At 48.7% G+C, this 25,986-nt stretch overlaps 1 protein-coding gene across 1 annotated transcript in view; it reads left to right on the forward strand.

Annotated features, from left to right (window-relative positions):
• HORMAD1 (HORMA domain containing 1) overlaps positions 1 to 25,986 on the forward strand; it is a 974,569-nt gene that overhangs the window by 408,493 nt on the left and 540,090 nt on the right. The window contains exons 12-13 of the mRNA XM_086947457.1: positions 4,234 to 4,254; positions 4,346 to 4,372. Coding sequence (XP_086803583.1) covers positions 4,234 to 4,254; positions 4,346 to 4,372 — 48 coding nt within the window. The remainder of the gene's footprint in view (positions 1 to 4,233; positions 4,255 to 4,345; positions 4,373 to 25,986) is intronic.

The raw sequence follows: 25,986 nt of genomic DNA on the forward strand, positions 1-25,986 counted from the left end.
TACTGACTTCTACCTGACCCTTGTCTGCCTCATCCCCTGACAACTCCTGATCCTCTTCCTCTCTTTCACTCACTGTTCCATTGAGGTTGAGGTCAGGGTCCCCAAGGGTTCCCTCTAAGGGGGGGCATGCTCCCATCTGGATTATGAGGGCCTGTGTTAGAAGCCCTCCTGGCATCATAGGTCTCTAAGAGACCAATCAGGAATGGGATGGTAGGGTTAGAACCCTGTTTTAGCTTCCTGGAGGTACACACTTGTCTCATCTCCTGGAAGCTAAGAGCTGCATATCTTGATATGACCTGTGGAGGGTCAACTGACACAAGGGGGGCCTCTGAGTTCCCTCCTTCGTCTGACATGCTTTTCTAGTGAGGTGTAAGTGGTGCACTTACCTACACTATTTATTTGCCTACTGATCCCTTGCTAAGAGTTGTAGTCAGGGTGTGCTAAGCCCTGTTGAACTACAACAGCTGGTTCAGTAGAACTCAGAGTGTTCTAAGCTAAGTTATATGTACCTTGGTACTTATGTAATCTTTCAAATGATATTCTTAGGATACGTGTGGTAAAACAACAGCAAGCTCAAATCCCAACCGCTGCTCACCAATGTGAGAAGTTGGCCTGATATGCAGTGCTCACTATTCTAGTGATCACTATGTATCATTCCAAACGACCCTTATTGATGATTGGTTGTAAGTCAACCTTATAGACCAGCTATCCTAGTAGCATGGACAAGAGCAGTCTTTAGGCTAAACTCTAGAGGGCGTGTTAAGCCAGCTGTTATACCATCACATATACCCCTTGAACACCAAGTGAAAGGACACCACACAAGTTGTTATGAAAATAAAAGGATATTTATTGATAACAAGTCTACCCTGATCTCTTTATGAGTCAGGGAGCTAAGCACATAACAAAGCTCTTAAGAAAATACTTTAAGTTGCACAATTTACACAAATGCCCGAGGGGCACTAAAAACCATATACTACAAAAGTGGAATGCGAAATACTAGCAGGTAAGTAACTGGATCCAGAGGCTTTAGGATCGCTAGGACTACACTACAGAACCTTCAGGTTAGGAGCAGGAGGCCTAGGGAGATCGGGTGCAGAGTGTGCACTCTCACGCGGGATGCGGGACAAAGTCTATGGATGCTAGATTTCGTAAAGTTAGTGTTATCGGACGAATCCAACTAGTTAGGCTGAAAACGAAAAAGGATCTGGACACTTAGCTAATGAACCTACGTTGGAGCACCGAAATGCTCAAGTTACCTAGCCCAGGGGCTGCGGCTGCATAGGGTTCAAAAGACGTCGGGAATCCTCGTTACAGTCTATGGAGCCTGAAAGAAGAAGTTGCTGGCATGCGACCAGTGATGAAGTTCGATGTGATCCAAGCCTGGATCGGAGTTGAAGATGACCTGAAAGCAGAGGGGACTCAGTTCTTAATACCTAGCCAGTGATCAGATGGGCACCGGGATGGCACCGGATGAAGTCACCTCGACCAGGTGAGTGGGCGACGCTGGGCTCTGCAGTCTCTCGGACCAGGAGGCGTTGTTGGCGACCAGGATGGAGGTGCGAGCCGTCCCACGAAGGTGTCTGCTGTCGGCGCTGCTGAAACCAGGATTGGAGCAACAAGCCTTGGCAAAGTCAAGCCCACGCGGTGGACTCAAAATGGCGTCTGGAGTTGACCAGGAGGGTCCGGGGTGCTCCTCTGTTGGAGGGGAGCCAGGGCCAGTCTGGAGCAACCAGACCAGCGATGGAAGTGTCGTGGTTCGTCGTCAGGAGGGCCACAAGCCAGCAGGCAAGTAGCCGGACAACGCGGTGAGCAGCAAAGAGCAGAAGGGCCCCACGCAGATCTCGTGGATGCTGGGGGGCTGGACTTCGGTGCTGGAGCTGCTCGGGGTTAGGGCTTCTCAAACCCCAAAGCACTCACTCGAGGATCCCTCGGCGGTCGTGCTGGATATGCGTCGTGCAGTCTTGAAGATGGCCGGTCCCTTCAGGTCTCGTCGCACCCACGAATCTCAGCTGGGCTGATGATGTAGGTAGAGGTCAGAGGTGCCAGGGAATCCGGGTCTCGTCGAGCTGGGCAGTCTTGATCCGGAGGATGGACTTGCAGCAAACCGCATGCGCTTATATGGTGCCCGCTGGTGCAGGGTGGCTACTCCTTAGCCACAAGGGAGAGTCTTCAGAAATGTTCAAGAGTTCTTTCGTGGAAAGTAGTCAAGATTCAGAATTATCTAATTTGGGAAGGGGGCCCGCTCCTACCTTTTATACTAAAGAAAGGGGCTGGCACGCGACTAGGTCCTGCCCATGGGTGGGACCAGGAAGGGGGGTGGTTACACCCCTCTCCCCTGTCCGGACTTTCCCCAGCTCAGGGGCTGGTGTGCCCCTAGAACTGGTTCAAGCCGGCATATGCACAGTGATCACCGGGGTGCCACTTGCAGTCACCTTCCTCTCCGCCCTGCCTACCTGGGATACACCAAACTCTGTCTGGGATGGTGCTAGCACCGCCCCTGACAGGAAACCCTTTGTCCAAGCTCTCCTCGCTGGAAGGACTCCCAGCAGCAGGAGGTCAGACTTGTGTCTGTGGTGGCAGCATCCATTTTGTGATGCTGAGGCTCGAGTTAACTTTAACCGGGGTTCACAGTTACATACATGTCGTGTCCCTCTAGAAGGGTGGAATGCTAACCCCGTCGCCAGAATTGGCGAGGGGTTAGTATTCCAATTCGTATGACACCTTACTCGACATGTTTTGATAAAGCGATACCAGAGTTGGCAAATAACCGCGAGGATTATAATGCACTTAAGAGTATATGGTACGCGTTAACATGGAACAGCTATTAGGACTTGGTTCCGCAAGCTGCAAACGGGCTCAGCTCATGCCAGAGCACCATCTCACATAATTCCAAGCACTCTGCCTTCAGGGTTGTTAAGGCCTGCCATAGGAGTGACTGATAGGAATACATGTGTCCATTTTAGGGTTAGATATAGGTATACTATACCTAAAGCAAAGGGTGATTACACCACCTTGCCCCAGCTGTCGTGCAGCCAGCTGTGTCAGATTTAGATGGCCAGCCAGGGGTGGCATAATACATGCTGCAGCCCCTGGTAGGCCCTGGGTACACCTATGCCCTGGATACAGAGACTGATAAGGTGGCCCAGTACCAATTGGTAAATGCACCTAAGGTACACGTGTCAATTTAGAGAGAGAACAGCTAGGCTGTGGGTCTGATTAGTAGGCCCACAGCCAGGGAAGTCGTAAACCAGTGAAGCAAAAAGCAAAAATCTGGGGTGATCATAGGATTGCAGACCCTACTCTCCTACAATCTGCATCTATGGGGGGGGTTAATTTGTCATTTGCGGTTTTGAAGCTATGCTGCATTTGAGCTATGTAGTGGATTATGTTACAGACCAGACCGTTTTATCTGGTTAGCTGCTGCAGGACCACATTTCCACGATGTTGGAAGCCACACCTAAATTAAGATGGAGTTTCCTCCTCTGTTTCTTCTTCTTGGACATTCTATTTAGGCTGTGGTGGGCCCAAGCTGGAAATATATAGGGATGGCAACACTTTTCTCTTTTGGGGCTTTTTTCTGAAAAATATACAAATGCAGACCCAGCCAACGTGCCTGGAGGAAATGGCATTGAACATTTTGACCTAAGGTGTGCCCAGTTTGTCAAGCAGAAACATCTTAGACAAAATAATCCCATCTGATGGAGATCTTTAATTATGGTGAATAGGTCATTGCACGGCCAGCGGAGATAGCCCTCCTCCATCACAGCAGTTTGGCCTCCAGATCCTAAATGGAGTCCTTAATCCTTAAAACCCTTTGGTCAAACTACTATCTATCCATTCTCATCATGCTGATATTTCCATAATGCATGTCCACTTATAGGCACAGAAGAGTAGAACTAGTTTTACTAGACGTTTCTAGAATTGTTGGGACTGGAACTGCGTGTAATGGAGTGTGTGTGTGTGTGTGTGAGACACTGGCTCTAAGATACTCTCCAATGTTTGAACAACCTATGCAAATAAGTGAAGTGGCTGAAGAAGCAAGAGTATAGGATTTATGGGGAGCAAGCCTTTTGGTAACTCAGAGGGTTATCCTCACTCGATCCGTAATCTGACTACCCGTGGGATTATGCTAGGCAATACATCACATAGAATTTAAAGAGTTTTAAGTTTTAATGTTAAAAAAAATTTGAATGAAAATTAAAACCTTTCCATTATTCTTTTGTGTTGTCATAGCTCCGGATGGTTGTTTTGGCGGTAAGTGTGCTTAAAATGCTTGACTCAGAACATTTTTCCAAAATATTGAATTAGCTAGCACTAATAATCAAACTCCCATTAAACCTATTAGATATACACCAATCCAGAAGATCCACAGGTAGGCATTCATTCTTTGAATATATGAATATATTGAGGCTTGTAGATTGTTTTTCTTACATTCATGAATTGCTTTTGTCAAACCTGTTGTTTTGTAAGCACCGATTTTGCAAAGAACATATTATATGTTTATCTAGAACATTATTTTTTTGATGTGAGTAGATATGCAATTTTAGCATACTATTGTTTACGAAAAATTAGAACTAGGCTATGTTACTAAATTCTACTAAGCCTTTTGTGCTTCCTGTTTGAGAAAGGTAGTTTTTGATAATTAAATTAGTCTATTTGGCACAACCATGCATCCAAATACTGCGAAATAAGCAGGATGTTCTCTTCTAAGACCATGAAAGAGGGCCACCTTCTCATATGGGTGCAAAGGGCCAAGCCATGGGAACAAGACTATTACAATTCTCCGATGATGAGAAGATACTGCTCTTTCAGCTTTCTATAAAAGGTGCACTAAAAAAGGACATTCATATTTAACAAAGGTGTTAGATACTGCACTTTTCTCCTGACATCATCTAAACAATGTAGTGGTTCCAACAAGAATCATCATTGATGACTACACCAAGAGCTAAAACATTGTCAACCTTTGCATCTACCTTGTCAACTTGAACAGCGGTGTCTTTGCAAAGTTGGCCACTGAAACACCACTGACAAAGAAACAATCAGTGGCACCCCTGCCAGTGGCCCTTACAGGATAGATTGTTCAGCTGGCAGATAATTAGCATTAGTGGCTGTTTCTCATCGATTGCCCAAATATCCATAGTCAATGTTCGCTGCTTCTTGACAGTGATACCGACAGAAGCACCTTCATAACTGATAGTTCCGTCGATAATGACACTATAGACAGCACCTTCAGAAAGTCCCTCAAGCCCAGAATCACTTTTGTCTTCACCAAGAGCATTAATATAGTTGTGTTGCCACAACCGACTTCACTGAGAATGGTATAATCTCAACCACTGCCAAAAATCTTCGACTCTGAACCTACAGCCTGACACAGCTGAGGACCAAATGCCAAGAGGCTGCTGAAGAAGAGACAAAACCCATCCGAGGCCTCCAAGACAAAGATAATCAAGAGATCACCAAATGACTGATCGTCAATGTCCATACTACGAGCATGAAGAGGGTAACAGATTGTCTCTTCCAGGGGATCCTCATCAATAGTCATAAGCACTGAATATTCCCGCCCATGTGCGGGACCCCGGAAACAATATAAAAATATATATGTAAAAAACCCATATATCTCGCTCCGTATATATGTACGTACATATATCATTTTTCTCACCAATGAAGCCCCAAACCAAGGTTAGACAATGTAAACACTTATATATGCACAGCAATTAGTAAGGAACAAAAAACACATTAGGTCAAATAGTCCTTGAACTTTGTGTTTTAATGAGTAAAACCACTCATAAATCGTGACAATTGCTCATAAAAGACATTGTCAGCCATAGGCTGCATTGAGAAGCAATAACACAGAAACTGAAAGCATTTTCCGCAAAAAAACTGGCACTGTGCCTTTAAGGCAGCCATGACCCCAGGCTTCCCATCATGCCTCAAGGGTGAGAGTTAGGTCAGTTGTTCTTTCCGGCTCCTTCTGTCAGGACCCTGGTCAACAGCTCCCACCTTTTTTTGACTTTCTGTCAGAAATTCTTGGTGATTTACTTCAATTTTTGTATTCACTTGACGTTTTTTTGCCTTAGAGAGATAGTGCTGCCTTTTTTGAGTTAAAAAAAGGTAAATATTTAGTCAAAATGCCTTCGCTTTTTGACTCCTGCCCTTCCTGTGGGAAGAAAAAGGCTAGGACTGATACACATCCTGTGTGTATTCTCTGTCTTCCTGACACACATTCTGCAGGACATTGTGATCACTGCAAGTCCTTGTCAAGGAGAAATCTCAAGGATAGAGAAAGAATTCGAATTTATGGACTTTCTGAGCGAGGTAGGTGTCCAAAGAGACAGAAAAAGCGGAGGACGCGGTCGACGTCGAGAGAAGTCCCGACTTGCTCTCCTTCGGAGTCGGGATCGGTGTCGAAGGTTCCACCGACGACGAGTCAACTCCCCTCGACGGTGAAGACTTCAGCGTCGAGAGCCAAGGTAACTCCGCTGCCGTCAACCGGGCGACGTGCAGCGTCAACAGAGGGGTCGACGTTGGAGCAGAAGAGCTCGACGTCGAGACCTCCACCGTCGAAGACTCAGGTCCAGTCTTCGACGTCGCAGCCTCCGTCGACGCCTAGCCATAGGCGTTCGACGTCGAGGCATCCTCCGTCGGCATCTAATCATAGACGCTCGATGTCGAGGCACCCTCCGCCAGTGTCTAGACATCGACGCTCGACGTCGAGGCACCCTCCGTCGTCGCCAGGCCATCGGCGTTTGACGTCGAAGCTTCCTCCGTCGGCGTCTCATCATCGCCGCTCGACGTCGAGGCACTCTCCGTCGCCGCCAGGGCATCGCCGTTCGACGTCAAGACATCCATCGGAGTCCAGTCGAGGGCATTCAGCGTCGAGAAGGCCTCCGTCGACGTCGCCTCGCAGGCGTTCGGCGTCGAGACAGGTGTCGTCGAGGCAAGGGTCTCCAGTGCAATCCCAGCAGTCTCAGCCAGCAGTGGCGCAGCAGACCAAGACGTCGAGTCGGCCGTCTCCGTCTCCAAGTCATGGGCCTTGGTCGCAGAGGTCTCCAAGATCAGCCTCAGCTGCGGAAGGTGTACATGGCTCTCCAGTGAGCGTCAGTCGCTCTACCAAGTAGAAGAGAACACCAGAACACTGTGGGTCTCAGAGTCACTCGAGATCTCTGGCGTCTCCTGTGAGCCTGTCTCCATCCTCCTCAGGCTCCTCTCCTGTTCGTCGAGTTGGATCACCGGATGTGGTAATTTATTCATCCGACAGCGAGGGATCGAGGCGTTCTCCTGCACATCTCCCGCATGGACAACAGAATGTTCCACCTCCTGCACGCTCCCCAGTGAGGGACACCGCACAGAAGTCGCCCACCATCAGGCTTTCTCCAAGATAGTATAGGCCACTACACCACTGGTCTACAGACAAGGAGACGGCGTCTAGGATGCAAGAGCCTATCTCCAGGCCTAGAGAACGGTCACGCTCTCCGGTGAGGCCCAGAGGAAGATCACGCTCCCCGGTGCGACACAGAGAAAGGTCACACTCCAGGGTGCGGTCCGCCAGGTGAAGAACAAGATCTAGGAGCAGAAGGAGAGAACGAAGATCTCCAACTCCATCTTCTCCTACACGCTCTCATAGAGACTACTTCCTACTTTGACGGACTCTCCACCATCACGGATATCTCCGATTGATGATATCTTCACATTTCAGGACATACTGGGTAGGGGGGCTCTGAAGCTGAGAGTGCCCTTAACAACTCCACAGATCAAGACCTCAGTGATCTTTGAAACCCTGCATCACAGGTCTGCACCCAAACCTCTGTTGCCGTTGGTACCTGGGATTATAGAGCCAGTGATGGAGGGGTTTCTTACTCCAGCAACGGTAAAAGCTGCTCCGGAGAGGATCCTCAAGAAGTACCGTTCGTCAGAGGAGGACCCTCTGTTTCTCCGAGCTATTCCGCCCCCGGACTCAGTAATAATCGCAGCGGCGAAAAAGTCCAATGCGGTCTCCTCCTCCTCCACGGTACCTTCAGACAAGGAGAGCAAGACACAAGGTTCGTGGGGGAGACAAGTCTGTACTACTTCATCCTCCTTTCTCAAGGTGTCCAACGCGGAAGCCCTTTTGGGGCGTTATGACAGATCCCTGTGGGATTCCCTACAGCGTTTTGTGGAAAAACTCCCTCAGGAAGACTGTAAGGACTTTGAGGAGATTCTCTTGGAAGGCAGCCAAGTCTCCAATCAAATCATTAGTGCTGGAGCGGACGGAGCTACCCTTGCGGCTCATGGATATGCGCATGGAATATTAGCAAGGAGATCATCCTGGTTGCGCCTAACGGCTTTGAAACCAGAAGCTCAGACGAGGATCTTGAACTTGCCCTTTTCCGGGTCTTCATTGTTTGGGGCAAGTACGGATGATGAAATGCAACGTATGAAGGCAGAGTTGGACACTCTCAAAGTGGTAGGGCTTGAGAAAAAGGAGTTCAAAAAGAAATATCGCTCCTACAACAAGGGCTCTGCAAAACAGCGGGTTCAAACCCCGTACTGGCAGAAGGGTCAAGTCCAGCAGGGACAGCAAAAGTCCCAGTACAGAGGCAAGCGTAATCCCAGAGGAGGAGGGAATCAACGCCAGGGCAACAATTCCAACAAAGCCCAGTCTAAACAACGAGGCCTTCCTTCCCCCAGCGCCGTGGTCCACTCCAGTAGGGGGAAGCATTGCAGGGTGTTTATCAGAGTGGCAAAGCATCACAAAAGATCGATGGGTGTTGACTACACTTCAGAATGGATACTGTTTTCGTTTCAGTCACCCGCCTCCACCTGTTCCCTCGATGCCAATGTCGAGTCACCAACTAAACCTTCTGGAAAAGGAAATAACTACTCTCCTCGAGAAGTCAGCCATAGGGAGAGTTCCGGTGGCTCAAAAGGGAAAAGGAGTGTACTCCTGATTTTTTCTGGTACAAAAAAAGGGCCAAAAGGCGGAATACAAGCCCATTCTGGACTTGAGAGCACTCAACCTGCATGTCAAAAAAGAAAGATTTCGCATGTTGGCGCTTCACCAAATATATCCACATCTCAGGAAGGGAGATTGTATGTGTTTGCTGGACCTACAAGATGCCTACTTTCATTTCCCGATCCACCCCAGTCACAGAAGATTTCTTCGATTCCGGGTGGGGACCTCCCACTACCAGTTCAAGGTCCTGCCATTTGGGTTGAAGTCGGCTCTCCGGGTGTTCACGAAGTACGTGGCAGTGGTAGCAGCTGCTTTCGCCACAGGGGGTCTTCGTATACCCATACCTGGACGATTACCTTCCCCAGGCAGTGTAGGAAGTCAATTCCAGACTTGCATCGAGCTCTGCCAGCGACTGGGGCTACATGTCAACTTCAGCAAGTCAGTCTCTCAGCCCACCCAGAAGATTCACTTTCTAGGAGCTATGCTAGACTCCGAGGTAGGAAAAGTGTTTCCTTCGTAGGAGAGACAGTGTTCTATAACTCTGAAATGTCAGCTGGTACTTCGCAGTAAGGCTCAGAAAGTACGCAGAATTGCCTCCCTGCTAGGGTCGATGGCATCATGCATCTTCCTGGTCCCAAATGCCAGACTTCGGATGCGTCCTTTTCAGCAGGATTTGGAGGACAAATGGGACCAACAGTCAGCTCGCTGGGACGACCACATTACTCTGTCAAACGCAGCTCGAGCATCCATTCCATTTTGGACCAAAAACAAAAATATGCAGGTGGGAGTTCTGTTCCATCAACCTCCTCCTGTACAAACATTGATCACAGATGCTTCTCTGTTAGGCTGGGGAGCGCACATGGGTCAGCTACAAGTACAGGGTCTGTGGTCTCCCAAAGAAAGTACCTTCCACATAAACATGCTGGAGTTGAGAGAAGTCCACCTAGCTCTCAAAGCGTTCCTTCCCTCGATTCAAGAAGCTTCAGTGTTAGTACAGACGGACAACACCACCACAATGTACTACTTGAAAAAGCAGGGGGGAACACGCTCAAGGACTCTGTCATTGGAAGCCCAACTCATCTGGCATTGGCTTCTGGCTCGCAAGTTGTCCGTCACAGCAGTCCACCTCCCAGGAGAGCAGAATGTGAGGGCGGACGCTCTAAGCCGTCATTTCGACAACTGGGAAGACTGGGTCCTCTACAACTTAGTAGTAGAAGACATCTTCCTATCCTAGGGTCGTCCCACCATAGATCTGTTCGCGGACGACCAAAACACCAAATGCCGAGACTTCGCCTCAAGGTTTTACCGGCCAGGATCGAGAGGGAATGCTCTTTTGATAGACTGGTCAGGGGAATTTGTGTATGCCTTTTCACCCCTTCCGTTGATCCCGAAGGTGGTGAGCAAGCTGACACACTTGTGCACGACGATGATCCTCATCGCCCCAGACTGGCCGAGGCATTGGTGGTACACAGACCTGCTTCACCTGTCAGTGACTCCTCACAAGAGGCTACCATGCAGGCAGGACCTGTTATCCAAGATGAACGGGAGGATCCATCATCCCAACCTTCTGTCACTGAGCTTGGCAGCGTGGCTCCTGAGGTCATACAATACGGCCATCTAGGACTGCCGCAGGACTGCATGTCCATCCTAAAAGAGGCGAGACGTCCTTCCACCAGACATTCTTATGCATGCAAATGGAAGCGATTCTATATGTGGTGTATGCAGAATGGTCTTAATCCTATTCAGAGTCAGGAAGAGGCAGTTCTTCCTTACTTATTGTATCTGGCTAAAGCAGGTTTAAAGTTTAATTCTATTAAGGTGCACTTGGCTGCTATAACAGCTTACAGGCGGTCACCTTCACAAACTTCTTTTTTTTCAATTGTCAGCTGTAAAAGACGTCCTGCAGGGGCTGAAAAAAGTGTACCCTCCAGTGCGTCTTCCTTCTCCTCCCTGGGAGTTGAACCTGGTGCTATCAAAGCTAATGGGTCCACCTTTTGAACCCATTCATAAAGCTACTTTGCAGCATCTTTCCTGGAAAGCAGCTTCTTTGGTGGCAATCACGTCGGCTCGTAGGGTGAGCGAGATTCAAGCTCTCTGTTCCTTAGAACCCTATACTGTGTTCCATTTGAAAAGAGTGGTACTAAGGACACATCCGTCCTTTCTTCCTAAAGTGGTGTCAGATTTTCATGTATATCAGACCATTTCTCTGCCCACTTTCTTTCCCAACCCCTCTACTCCAGCTGATAGGGCTCTGCATTCTTTGGACCTGAAAAGAGTTTTGAAATTCTATCTGGATAGGTCCAAGGTTATTCGTCACTCTGATCAACTGTTTGTTAACTATGGATCGATCAGAACAGGTTATGCAGCCTCAAAACGGTCTATTTCCAGGTGGATCGTTTAGTGTATCAAGCTTGCTTACCAGTTAGCGCAGAAAACTCTTGGGTTTTCTCCTAAAGCGCATTCCACTAGAGGTAGAGCTGCGACTGCGGCTTTTCTCCATAATGTGCCCGTATCTGAGATCTGTGAGGCGGCGACCTGGCGGTCCGTCCATACATTTACCAGACATTACTGTCTTGATTCAGACACTAGAGCAGATACCCAGGTAGGCCAGGCCTCCTTGCGGAATCTGTTTAACAGCTACGTTTTAGGGCTGTTATGATTGGTCTTTTTCGGTTGGGTCATGTACCTCTCATTTACCTGCAGGTGGTTGATGGGCTTGCTATTCTATTCAGTGCTTATGACTATTGATGAGGATCCCCAGGAAGAGAAGGATAAGTTACTTACCTGTAATCCTAGTTCTCTTCCAGGGGTATCCTCATCAAAGTCATAAGCAACCCACCCGCCTCCCCAGGTAAATGAGAGCTGTACGTCTCTGACTTGTGCTTTAGCCCTGACTTCAGGGTTATGCAAAGAACAACTGACCTAACTGTCACCCCTGAGGCATGATGGGAAGCCTGGGGTCATGGCTGCCTTAAAGGTACGGTGCCAGTTTTTAGCTAAAAATGCTTTCAGTTTCTGTGTTATTGCTTCTCAATGCAGCCTATGGCTGACAATGTCTTTAAAGAGCAATTTTCAGGATTTATGAGTGGTTTTACTTATTAAAACACAAAGTTCAATGGCTATTTGACCTAATGTGTTTTTTGTTCCTTACTAATTGCTGTTCATATATAAGTGTTTACATTGTCTAGCCTTGGTTTTGGGGCTGCATTGGTGTGAGAAAAATGATAAATGTACGTACATATATACGGAGCGAGATATATGTGTTTTTTACATATATATTTTTATATTGTTTCCGGGGTCCCGCACATGGGCGGGAATATTCAGTGCTTATGACTTTGATGAGGATACCCCTGGAAGAGAACTAGGATTACAGGTAAGTAATTTATCCTTAGTATACCCATCCCCATCATGATTCTTATTATGATCCTTACTTTGATGATGACACAACTGCCTGTGCTTCATATTTCCCCTATCTTGTAGAGGACTTTCAACAAAACACTTCTACTCCAGGTTTCCCAGTCAGCCTTGACCAGTGGTCCAGGCTACTCTACCGCTGCCACCACTACTACTGCAAAAAGAACCCCTGCTCCACAGCTGTCCCCATGTTAGCCACAGCAACCTCAACTGCAGCAAACCCCCCAATCATAGCTACCTCAACAACTGCTGTCATTGACTCACGGCCTCTCAATGTGACTATCAGAAGACATGATGGAAGAAGATAAAGAGAAATTAAAAATGGAGTGTGAAGTTCTGCATTATGTTGCTTGCAGGTTTGGTGGAGAATAGAACGACTATGTCTTTCCATTGACCATCCCCTTTGACCTCGCTACTAATGTACTTGTAGCGCGGACATCACAGAGTTTCATTCATTAGTTGAAGTGGCTTCTGAAACTTTAAAACTGCCATTGGCAAACAAAGAGGCAGATTGCTTCTTGTATGATATTTACAAACCACCAAACAAAATTAACTGAGAGTGATTCCGATCATTGATCCTGCATTCTGGCGATGGTGGCCACAATGGTTCTGTGGCTAGGCAAGAAGCAGATTGCCTCCTCGCCCTCCCCCCCCTCCCTCCCCCGAAACAAACCCACAACACTTTCCCTATCTCATTGGTCATCCTAGAGCAGATCCACTAATGACCTAGTCTGCACACTAGGGATCTCTTTTCTTGCAATCTACCTTCCTGGAATTTTCCAGTACACACTATTACTTTCTTTCATGTTGTTATCAACTGAGAAGCCAAAAAGCATCACAAAGAGGCTATTACTCATTCTTTTAACATCTCAGTAATATTTGATACAGTTCTAAAAAACCTTAGAAATACTTGGCTTTCTGTTTGTGGCAGGACTACTTGACCCTACGATGCACATATTTTTGACTTCCTATAAAGACTAGTATAGGGGATTCTGTCAAATATATATGCATCTGTGTTATCAGATCATTGCTTTTTGTGTGATTCTATGTCAGGACCGGAGGCTCCGATTATGCTTTTCTTCCTTTGCTTTATTAACAATATCCAAAACACAGCAGCCAGAAAAGCACGAACATGACTTGTTTCTTGAACAAAAATAGAAAAAGCATCATCTGCACATTAGTAGTGAACAATCCAGTGAATAAACATCAAGTCCCATGAGTCCAGGGGGTAACACTACAACAGAGTCCTTCCACGCTGTCCATAACTGATAGAAAGCTCCACCATCTTGTGAAGACCTCCTCTTTCTTTGCTGCTGCGCAGCTAGATAAGTGCATTTTCCTTCTCTCGCATGAATTGCTTGGATTTGTTGTTATTTGTCGTTCTTTTGTTATAGAGGGGCCGGTTTTGGGCAGTGCAATGTTCTAGTTGAGCTGCTTGTAGTTTTTTCTGTTTCAGGTCCCCTCTTATGGCCGTGGGAGCGTCTGTGTACTCCTGACTCGGCAGGCCAACTTAGCAGTGCTGATCGGGCCCACCCGGGGGGCGCCCGCGCGTCTTGTTGTTCCCACAGCGCGTTGCCTTCAAACGGAGCCGCGCTGAGGGAGAAACGAGGTCTGCCAGAGCCTGCTCCAAGCCTCTAAACCCGAACGCCCTGCGGGGTCTGTATTTCCCCTGTATTGCCTCTTCACGCCACGCTGGGGTCTGTACTCCGTGTTTCCTTTGAATCGCCGGCGGAGATATTTAATTGTGTACCTGAAGACGCGCCCTGGGTGGCGGCTGGATCGTGTCAGAGTCGTCTGACGGTCCCCGCGCTGAGGCCTAGTGCACAGCCTACGGTCTGGGTTTCTACTCAATGCAGGACATAGTTGCTGACCTCCGTCAGGCCATAGTCCCCAGTTAGTGGGAGGGGGTCCCCTCTTGATGCAAATTCCCACCTTTTGTGTCTGGTTACATTACCACTGAGGTTTATATTGTTGTGCAGGGATATTACTGCCAGCCATCCTTTGGGCATATATACCTGTTATATAGATACCTAGTGGGCACAGGGCCATGGAGCAGGATAGTTATTACGAAGAGGAGGAGGCGACGCAGTACTTATCTTTAGATGATGATTTCTTGAAGGCAGTGGATTCCTCAATCCTTAGGTGTGTGACGGAGGTTGTAACTCAGATGGAGGAGCGCCTGACGAAGCGCATTGTGCGCCAGGATGGCTCAAGTTCACGGGCCCCCTGGTTCCCGCTCCTCATCCCGCCCCGGGAGAGAATCCCCCTCCACCCTAGAGCGTTTGTGGGGAAGGTGGCGCGGAAGGGGCGCAGGGGGTGGATAAAGACGCCTTCGATCGTTTGAAAAGCGCGTTCCTGGCCAAGTCCGTGCCATCCTCCTCTGCGCCTCCCCCGCTACCTGAACCTGCGATATCCAAGTCCCCGCCCTTCCCCCGTCCCAGGATAGGGGTTCCCCTACTGACACAGATGATGATGAGGGGTCGTCGCGGTCCTGGCGCCCGGCTAGTTCTTCGGGCACTATGCCCCAGGATGCCTCCGGCATGCTAGATCCAGATGAAATTATTCGTCCGCAGCCTGGGCACCTGGGGACAAGGTGGCCAAGTTCGTAGCGGTATGCCTCCGCAAGCCTCTAGAGAAATTAGCGCGGGGTTGCCTTAGAGCTGAGTGTCCACGCTCCACTTTGGAAGGAAAGGTAGTCCTAACCCCTGAGCTGGATTCCAAAATGGAGCCCTTCCTCGCCAAGTATATCAAGGATCCTCGTAATGGGATAGATCGTTCCTGGCGGTCATGCCAGGATAAACTCCTGGATGCCATTGGTCCAATGACTAAGACTTGGACATGGCTGAGGAGGAGAAGGCGACGGGGTCCGTCATTTCCCCCGAGGTCCTGTCGAACTGGGCGCAGAGGGCAATAGCCTTTATGGGCAATGGCAACTGCACCCTATCGACGGAACGTCGACGTTCCCTACTCATTAAACTGGACCCTAAGCTGGGTGACTTGGCTTCCTCTGAGGCAGGTGCAGTGGCCCAAGGTGGCTTGTTTGGGTACCCTTTTGTAAAAGAGTTGGGGAAGTTTGTGGCCACATTTACTTCACTTGACAAGGCCCAATCCAATATCAAGAGGGTTTTTCAGACCTGTTTTTCCACAGGGGCCGGTCGCGGGAGGGGACGCGCGACCGGCCGTGGCGGTCAGCAGACCAATAACAGGGGACAAGGCTCCGGCAGAGGCCAGGACCAGACCTCAGCCAACTTAAAAAACTTCTACCACACCAGAGGGCAACGCTTTCGAGGCCGCGGTGGCTTAAAAAACAACTCTGGCGGTGGCCAATCAGGAGGTGAGTGTCATACCCGCGGAGCAGGTGCGTATTGGGGGGCGCTTGGCGAATTTTCAGGATGCTTGGTCAGAACTCACAGCCGATTCTTGGGTTCGTCAGACCATGAGGGGTTTTCATATAGAGTTTTACGACCAGCCCCAGCAGGTCACGCGCCCGCGTCCCATTTCTTTTGCTGCCCTCGATGCACAGTTGATCGACGAGGAGGTGACCGCTTTGCTAATAAAGGGAGCCATCTGTCGATCAACGTTGCACCCCACTGGTTTCCTCAGCAACGTCTTTCTGGTGGAAAAGACGGACGGGGGTCGGAGACCGGTGATCAACCTCAAAGAGTTCAAGAGTGGTTGGTTTACCGGCACTTCAAGATGGAGGGCATCCATCCTATGCGAGACGTCCTCTTACCTCCGGATTGGATGGTCAGATTGGACCTAAAAGACACTTATCTGGTGGTCCCGATCCATCCGCCCCACCACAGTTTCCTCCAGTTCCTATGGAAGGACCAGGTGTACAAATTCACCGCCCTTCCTTTCGAACTTTCCTCGGCACCATGGTGTTTTACAAAGGTGCTACACCTGGTAGTGGAGTACCTGAGAGGGCGCGGAGTGTGGATGATCGTGTATCTGGACGATATTCTGCTCATGGCGCAGTGCCCAAGGACGCTGCTGTCCCTTCTGCGTCAGGCGGTTTCCCTTTTGGAAAGCTTAGCTTTTGTCATAAACAAAGACAAATCTGTACTCTCTCCCACCCAGAGCCTAATTTTTCTAGGGTTCGTTGTGGATTCCGAGACTTCTACATTAAGGCTGCTGGCACACAAGATGGCCAAGATCCGTCACACCTTACGGCAGACCATCTCCAAGCAGCAGACGTCGCTCCGCCAAATTGCGCGGGTGGTCGGTCTCCTTTCCTCCTCCATTCAAGCGATCTTCCCGGGTCCACTTCATTACCGGGCTTTGCAGAGCCTGAAGGCACATCACCTTCAGAAGGGGCTGTTGTACGATCAGTCAGTACCCTTGTCGGAGGACGCCAGGGAGGAGATGGCCTGGTGGTTGCAACACATGGAGGCCTGGAATGGTCGGCCAATCTTCGGGTCATCCCCAGATCTGGTGACATCAATTGCGTGGAGCTCCTCGCGGGGTCCTTCGCTGTCTGCTGTTGGACCAGTTATCGCGCAACCTTGTGCGTGTTGTTAAAAATGGACAACGTGTCGGCAGTACGGTACGTCAACCGCTCAGGGGGACCCCGTTCCCGGGCCTTGGCGGACCTGGCAAAAGAATTTTGGGAATATTGTTTGGCACACAAGGTCTCTGTGTCGGCGGAATACCTACCGGGTCAGGCCAATCAGGTGGCAGATTGGCACTCCAGGCATCTGAGAGACTCCAGCCTGTGGAAATTGGATGTTCAGGTCTTCAAATGGTTGGCCGACCTCTGGGGCCCGTTTTCGCTAGATCTCCTTGCGTCCCGCCTGGACCACCAGCTTCCACGCTATTTCAGCTGGAGGGCGGACCCTCTGGCGGAGGCCACGGACGCGTTCCTCCAGTACTGGAGTCTAGAAACGGGTTACGCTTTTCCCCCGTTTGCGATGGTGGTGCGGATGGCGGCCCGAATTCGCCTCTTGCAGGCGGAAGTGGTGGTGGTGACGCCTTTTTGGAAATATCAAGTCTGGTTTCCAGTTCTGATGGAACTTTCTTTGGATTCTCCAATCCTACTCCCCCGGTTTCCTCATCTTCTTCTGAATCCGGACGGGCAGCATCACGCCTCGTTCTCCAGGGTTCTCTCAGCCTCATGGCATGGAGGCTTTCAGGAGACGCTGGTCGCTCTCGGGCCTTTCGGGACAGGCTCAGAAAGTTTTGGCAAAGGCCTTGGTAGACAGCACTTCTAAACACTACAGGTCCGCATGGACCAAGTGGATGCGTTGGTGTCTTCGACGGGATTTGGATCCCGTGGTCGCAGGAGTCGTACCCCTGTTGAATTATCTGGCCGAACTGGCTACAGAGGGCCTGGCTTACAGGTCTATCAACGCGATAAGATCGGCGATATCGGCGGCCCACTCCCCAGTGGATGGTGCCCGATAGGTGAGCATCCTTTTGTCTGTAGGCTCCTTCGAGGCATTCGCTTGTCGTTGCCCCCGGAGCCTCGCTACTCAATCCTCTGGGATGTCAATGTGGTCCTAAACCTTTTTTTGTCCTGGCAACCTAATAGGTACCTATCTTGGAAGGAGCTTTCGGCGAAATTGGCTATGCTTTTGTGCCTGGTGTCCAGTCGCAGGGGTCAGATGTCCGGGTTTTGGACATTACGGCAATAGTTTTTTCCCCCGGAAGGGGTCACGTTTACACTTGATCGACCAAATCAGATTCCAGGACGATCTCTTACCCAGCCTACACGGATGTGCCCAAGCTCTGTGTAGTAAACTGCCTGAAATCGTATGAGGAAATGACTGTTGAATTCCGCCCCCCGGGCGAACGGCAACTCCGTATTGCCTTGCGGAAACCGCACCATGCTGTCTCTTCCCCCACAATAGCGAGATGGGTGAGATGGGTCATGCAGGAAGCGGGTATCGATACAAAACAGTTTGGGGTACATTCAGCTAGAGGGTCAATGGCCTTGAAGGCTTTCTCATTGGGAGCTTGGTTGAAAGACCTTATGCGCGCAGCAGATTGGTCTTCGGATTCCACCTTTAAAAGGTTTTATTTTAAACCAGTGGTGGATATAGCTCAATTGGTGGGGAGTAAGCTTTGAACTAGCATAATTGGAGCCTCCGGTCCTGACATAGAATCGAAATTTACTTAGCTCCGTAACGGTAAGTTTCAATTCTATTAAGGACACGGAGGCAAGGATTATCCCTCCCGTTGCACAGATGGTGCGAACCCACCCGTACTGACGTAAGTAACTGGTTTAGTTTCTCGGGTAATACATGCTACCTGCTTGTTACGGGACAGCGTGGACGGACTCTGTCGTAGTGTTGCCCCCTGGACTCATGGGACTTTATGTTTATTCACTGGATTGTTCACTACTAATGTGCAGATGACATTTTTTCTATTTTTTTTCAAGAAACAAGTCATGTTAGTGCTTTTCTGGCTGTTGTGTTTTGGATATTGTTAATAAAGCGAAGGAAGAAAAGCACAATGCTCGCCTCCGTGTCCTTAGTAGAATTGAAACTTACCGTTACGGAGCTAGGCAAATTTTCATTCATCTCCACTGGATCCACTGAGTTGTGAATTAATAATCCATAAGGGACCATGTCAGCCATTGAAAGCGGGTGAAGGATGGAGGAGGTGGTGTTAGGAAATCTGCACACACTGGCTACTACCTCTCATAGGTACGATTTGCAAACTTTTATACTCTTCAAAATCTTTTGTGTACTTCTACCTAAAACCACACAAAGGGCTTTCCACCTGCTTAATTAAATTAAATAAACTGTTATGTCTGCAAAAATCTTTTGCATTTGAACAGTTGATATTTTTGGTTTTTTTTCTCCGAAGGTTACATTATTTTCCCAATTACAAAATTCCTTCTCCCTACACCCTCACCAGTTTTTGAAGTGTTCCATTCCTAAACTAGATCGAGGTTTAATTCTGCCCATGGCATAAGTAACTCTCACACTGTTTCCAGGGTGGAAAATATTGAATAAATGCTCACAGACTCAATAGTTAGTGGTTATTCCCAAAGTTTGAGGTGATCTCCGTTCTGGAATGTCCCTCCAAGCCCCTGCAGTAGGATTTAAATAGCCATCATATTACACCTCCATGTGGTATATAATGTATGTGTACGTTCCTTCACAAATGCAAAGTTGAGTTTGTGAATATCAAACATAGATTTCTGCTTTTAAAACAAGCCTAACCTCTTAGTTAGACTTACACGTGGAAATGTTTGAAACATTTGAGAATTTCACCCCACTCTCTAGCAGGATGAATACCCCATTCAGTTCCATGGCTGTGGCCTTCAGTAGAGTAGAGTAGAGTCTCCCTGCCTGCCAGGAGAAGCAATACTGAGCATATTAAGACATGCCGAATACTGGATATGCATGAGAAAAACTGTCTAAGAAATAATTCATCTTTGTTGTGGTGCCGCAACTCTGCCAGTTTTTGTCAAACCAACATTATACAATTCATAACTACAGTTATGTCAAGATGGCCTGCAGATGGGTGGCACTATGGACACTACTGCCCACTGGGCCCTTGGCACACGTAGTACTATACATTAGGGACTTATAGGTAAGTTAAAGGTGCCAATCAAGTGGGCACCAGTTTCATCATGTTTAAAAGATAAGCACAGGCATTTGACCACTGTTTATCAGGGGTAAAGTGCAGTGTTCTAAGGCCAACAAAACCAGTTAAAGCAAAAATCTATTAGACTACCACACAAAAAATGGTCATTTCCAACAGACCGCATTGAGTTGTCCTGGAACTTTTTTGCAAAAATCTTATCTCCCATCACCCTTGGGCAGCCCCAGTAGGTTTTTTATGATTATGAACAGGGGACTGGTGTTGCTCTTAGCAGTGCCACGTTTCAAACTGGGGCGGGAAGGGAGACACTGAGTTCCAGTCTCCCTGCCCTTTTATTGTTGATGGTCATTGAGACTTTTTGATAGATAGGATATCTGGCCTTCTTCAGCCTCCAAACAAACGAGGCTTAAGCAGGGCCAGGACAGGTGACAAATTCTATGGGCCATAGTGTCCCTGGGAATTTATATTTATCTAGTATTGGGGTATCTTTCATAGATTCACATGCCTGAATCATTCCTCGTCGCCGAGGTGGTAGTCACACTGTATATAAAAAAGCAGTGCCAAAAGTAAATTACAGTAGTAGGCCTTATGAGAAGGCCTGAGGCCTAGATTGTAGTAGCCTATCTACCTCATTATGCTAAAAAGACCAAAGTCTTTGCACCAACCAATCGGCTCACAGCACCCTCTAGAACGCTCTCTGCAGAGCCAGTTCTCCTCAGACTTTCACCGCACGTCGTGTGGAAGGGAGTCTCCCTGAGACTTGACTCAGTTTTCTTCATCTAAGCTTCAGGATGTCTGACAAGAAGGCCTTGTTTAGACCTTGTAGAACATGCGAGAAAAAAAGGGTCCATGTTGATGACCAACATAAGGACTGCATGTATTGCCTTTATCCAAAACATGAGGCAAAAAATTGCAAGATCTGCCGCACCTTCCCTTCTAAAACTTTAAGGGATAGGGAGGCCAGAGTACTTTTGTGGCTAAAATCCTCTTCTACGGATGATGATGACAGAACCTCTACATCGAGTAAGAGAGCGAGATCTCAAGATGATAATTCAAGTGAGGGGAGAAAACAGGTTAAAACCTCCCACTCCACTTCAGGCTCTTCACAGAGATCTCCATCTAATATCTCTGGAGCCTCAGCCACCAAGGAATCTACTAAAAAGAGCTCTTCTGTGTCCTCACCTGTGACTACCATTTCTACTTCTACTTCTTCATCTATGGCTATGATCTGCACTACAGCCATCACTTCTCCTATCCTGTCTACAAGAATCTGTATTGTGGCTAAAAGAACCCTCGTCGCCGATTCATCGACGACAGCCTTGACGACGAAGATGCAAGGTCCATCGACGTTGAGCCTGTCGACGACATCGGCGGCCCCGTCGAGGATAAGCCCGTCGACAATTGTCGCGTCGACGTCGAGTCCGTCGACAGTGGTCCCGTCAAAGTCAAGTCCGTCGACGGCAGTCCCGTCGACGTTGAGTCCATCGACGGCAAATCCTTCGTCATCGACGAAGAACATATCGACGACGACCGTGACACCGTTATCACCGGTGGCATCCAGACAAATAGATACTGCTTCATCTAAGCCTTTAGCTGTGAACAGGTTTTTTCTACCCCGCTTTCTTCAAAGACCTTTCAATTATTATCATACCAGAGACAGCAAGAATCTTACATTTCGCTACTTGATGATGACTATGAGGGAGCTTTTGGAATAGCTCACCATCCTTCAGAGTTAAATATTAAATGCCAGGAGGATGATGAAGAAGAGGATGCTTATTCCGGGCATTATTATCAGGAGGACATTGTGGTCCCTCATCATATAGAATACCGGAGGAGGTCTCAAGTTTCGGAGGCCAGTCATTTACCAACAAGCCTCATCCAAGATTTACAGGCTATGCTGGCAGATTATAAACAACGTTTCCCACCTCAACAGGTTGTGCCTCCAGCCCGACCTGCTGCCCCAGTCTCTCAACCTGACGTTCCACCGCCCAGGTCTCCGGTCACGGAAACTCCACAACCTGCCTTGCCTACGCAGACCCCGGACACTTCTTCGGATGAAGAAGTAGAAGATGGAGACTTACCTAATAATCCATCGATGGATCCGTGGGAGGACTACGTTATTCCCATGCCGTCTCCACCAACTCCACAGCCTTCAGACTCACCGCCTGAACACATAGGTGGTTTCCATAATCTCATGCAACAAGCTGCAACTAGATTTCAGTTGCCGGTGACAGTGAAGCAGACAGAATGTTTCATCCAGATTTTAAAGAAGAAACTAGGAAGGTGTAAAGAGCCATTCCTATTATAGATTATATCTGGAAAGAAGGTGTCAAGGTGATGAAAAACCCTGCTTCAGTTCCAGCAGTGTTGCCAAGGATTGATAAAAAATATTGCACTCCTCTCAATAGTCCTGCATGCCTCATTGGAAACCCGCAGCCGGATTCGGTCATCTCGCAGGCCGCGCAGCAAAGATTGAAAAACCCAACCACCCCTATCTCTACACCACCGGATAAGGAGGGGCATCGTTTAGACCTTTTTGGTAAGACATTTTCCACCATGGCTGCTGCCTCGATCAGAGCTGCAAATTCTTTAGCGATTATAGGGCGCTATGATCTCCAAATGTGGTCCGAGATGGCTGGTTTGATTAATCTAATCCCAGAGGATAAAAGACAGGAGGCACGCAAGATTTTAACGGAGGGGGAACGTGCAGCGGCAGAAACCATCGACTGCGCCTTGGATATTGCAGTCAATGCCTTTCCCTGATCCATAATGTTTTACTGTAAACTGGCAGCCAAGGGTTTGTGCTGTAGGGGGCTGGGCCTACTTTTCCCAAGGACAAAATAAACATGAAAACGGGTTTCCCTTGACCCCAAACAATATGCCCTGGGCGTCGGGCTATAGGAATTCTAATTCCCTGGTTTGCACTCAAAACATCGTGGGCACCCTCTGAGAGGTATGATTCACCCTCACCTGCACCATTGGAAGTCAATGACATCAGACTGCTGGGTTCGAAGGGGCTACTTCCTCCCTTTTGTGAATACTCCTCCACCCATGCCACCCACTTAGGACAGGCTGACGGGGACCATCACTCCTTACTTGGCCAAGGGAGCCATAGAGAGGGTGCCAAGGCCAGAAGTAGGTTGTGGTTGTTATTCCTGCTACTTTCTGGTGCCTAGAAAGGACAGAGGCCTTCGTCCTATGCTAGACCGCGCCCTCTCTATTTATTCATCTCAAAGGAGAAATTTAAAATGCTCACACTTGCTCAAGTCCTGTCTGCCCTAGACCCAGGAGACTGGATGGTAGCATTGGACTTACAGGACACATATTTTTCCATTCCCGTCCTGCCTGCCCACAGACGTTACCGGCAGTTCACTGTCGGCAACAAGCACTTTCAGTTAGCCGTTCTTCCTTTTGGCCTTACCAGGCCTCCTCAGGTGCTTACCAAGGTGATGTGGGTAGTTGCCGCTCATCTGCGCGATCAAGGGTACCAGTCTTCCCCTATCTCAACGACTGGCCTCCTGCACTGGCTGTGGTTCAATATCAAGGTGCCGTTGTTGCACCGGATACCCTCTCAGATGCTCCCTTTCATCGGGGCTGTTCTGGACACAGTGTGGTTTCGGGTTTATCCTCTCCAGCGACCAGTCCAGAATAATTAGGCTATAATACAGACATATCAGCTCCTATCCTGGGTTTCAGTGAGACTGACTTTAGGCTGCTGGGCCGCATGGCCTCATGCATCCTGCTAGTAAAGCATGCCCGCTGGTATATTCCGGCTCTGCTGTGGGACCTGAAGTTCCAGTGGACACAGCATCAGGTGAATCTCTCCAACATGGTCCAGGTCTCGGAGGGAACTGCAAAAGATCTGTGGTGGTAGTTAATGAACCACGATTGCGTCCGCTGCAAACCCTCTCCGTTCCCCAACCAGATATGGTGGTAGTGACAGATGCATTACTCCTGGGATGGGGCGGCCATCTGGGCGATGTAGAGATCTCTGGTCTCCAATAGAATCTGGACTCCACGTCAACCAACTGGAGCTCCAGGCAATCCACCTGGCATTGAAAGCCTTTCTTCCCTCCTTCAAGGGAAAGCTAGTACAGGTGTTCATGGAAAAAAACACAGCCATGTGGTTTTGCAGAAAACAGGGTGGGGTGGGGTGGAAACCCTCTATCAAGAGGCCCGGTTTCTCTGGACATAGTTGGAATGTCACAGCTTTTCAATGGTGATTCAGCGCCTGGCGGTTTCTCTGAATGCAAGGGCAGACAAATTCAGCTGAAGGTGTCTAGCGGACCACAAATGCCATCTCCATCTGGTGGTGGTGCTATTCTCTTTTAGCAGTGGGGAGAGCCTTGGTTAGATCTGTTTGCCAACGCAGAGAATGCGCAATATCCTCAGTTTTCCGCGCTGGAGTTTCCAAGGCGGCTGTCACTCAGAGACGTGTTTTGTCTTGAGTGGAGCTCAGGCCTCTTATACGTCTTTCTGCCCATACAACTACTGCCTAGACTTCCCAAGAAGATCTAAAACGATCTGGCCCAAGTCATCCTTGTAGCTCCAGACTGAGCTCAGAGAATTTGGTATCCCGAGTTGTTGAGCATGCCTATTGGTCCTCCACTTAGGCTGTCTCTTTGGGAGGATCCTCTGTCGCAGCAGCAGGGGAGGGTTCTCCACTCTAGCCTGTCAATGCTCCACCTTCATGCGTGTAGATGGAGCGGCAACAGTTAACAGCTTTTGACCTTCTGTCCTAAGTCTGCAATGCTATCTTGGCAATCAGGCGTCCCATTGTCAAGACAGTATACGCCTACCATGGGGGCAAGTTTGTAGCATGCTGTGCAGAGAAACAGGTTGACCCTCTTTCTGCTCCAATCTTTGAAGTCCTTCTCTTTATTCTTTCTCTTGTTCTCTTGGCTAGCAGGGCTCTGCTTTGGGCACCCTAAAGGGCTTTCAATATGCCATGTCAGTCTTCCTGCAGTTGCCATATCAAAATTCCAGGTTCAAATAGCCTGTTGTAAATTGATTTTTGAAATGTTTGCAACACGTTTCCCCCTTCATTATGCCTCCGTGGAACTGTAATCTAGAGTTCACTTTTCGGTTGTGCGCTCCTTTTGAGCCACTGCACAACTGTCCTCTCAGGCTCCTTACCATCACAGTCTTCCCAGTGGCAATGACGTATGCCCGTAGGGTCAGTGAGCTTCAGGCTTTGTCATCCAAGCCCCCGTACGTGAACATCTACCCAGACATGCTGGTTTTCGCACTAGAGCTTCATTCCTTCCAAAAGTTGTCACTCCCTTTCATGTAGGCCAGTCCATCACCCTGCCTACCTTTTACACTCTGCCACATACCTGTAAGGAAGAGAAGCGACTTCACTGACTGGATCCAAAAAGAGCATTTTCATTTAACTTGACTGCACGAAAGAGTTCCAGGTGGATGACCAACTCTTTGTAGGGTATGTCGAAGCAAAGAAGGGGAAGGCCACGCAGAAATGGGCCTTTTCTCGATGGATCATACTGTGCATTAAGATCTGCTATGCATTAGCCAAGAAGCAACCCCTTAAGGGCTTGCGTGCTCATTCCACCAAAGCTAAGGCTGCAACCACTGTGTTAGCACACAGAGTTTTGTCCCTCAACATCTGCCTTGCAACAACATAGGCTTCTCTAAACATGTTCACAAAGCATTACTTCCTGGGCAATCAGGTCAGTCGGGCGGGCTATTGGGTTATCCGATCCTGCAGGACTTTCTAGTGTGAAACAGTTTTGCGGACCCACCTCCCGGGAGGTATTGCTTTGGTTTCTACTCTAAGGTAAGGATTTCGTGGCTAGAAGTCTATCAGATGCATAAGTTACTTACCTTTGGTAACCTCTTATCTGGCAGACTATCTAGCAGCAGATTCCTTACCGACCCACCTATCCTCCCCACTCTGCGAACGGATTTCCGGGGACAGGGCTGCTCCCCTTTCAGGGCTGTAGTTTTCCACATCAGTGGTTAGTGCTCCTTGTGGCTCCTTACTCCTGGTGTGGAAAGTTGTAAAAAGTAACTGAGATCAGTTCACTGGGGTGGCACTTATATAGGCACCGTACACATCACTTCATGTG

This window comes from Lissotriton vulgaris, chromosome 12 (genome assembly GCF_964263255.1).
Source record: "Lissotriton vulgaris chromosome 12, aLisVul1.2, whole genome shotgun sequence".
NCBI classification, from domain to species: domain Eukaryota; kingdom Metazoa; phylum Chordata; class Amphibia; order Caudata; family Salamandridae; genus Lissotriton; species Lissotriton vulgaris.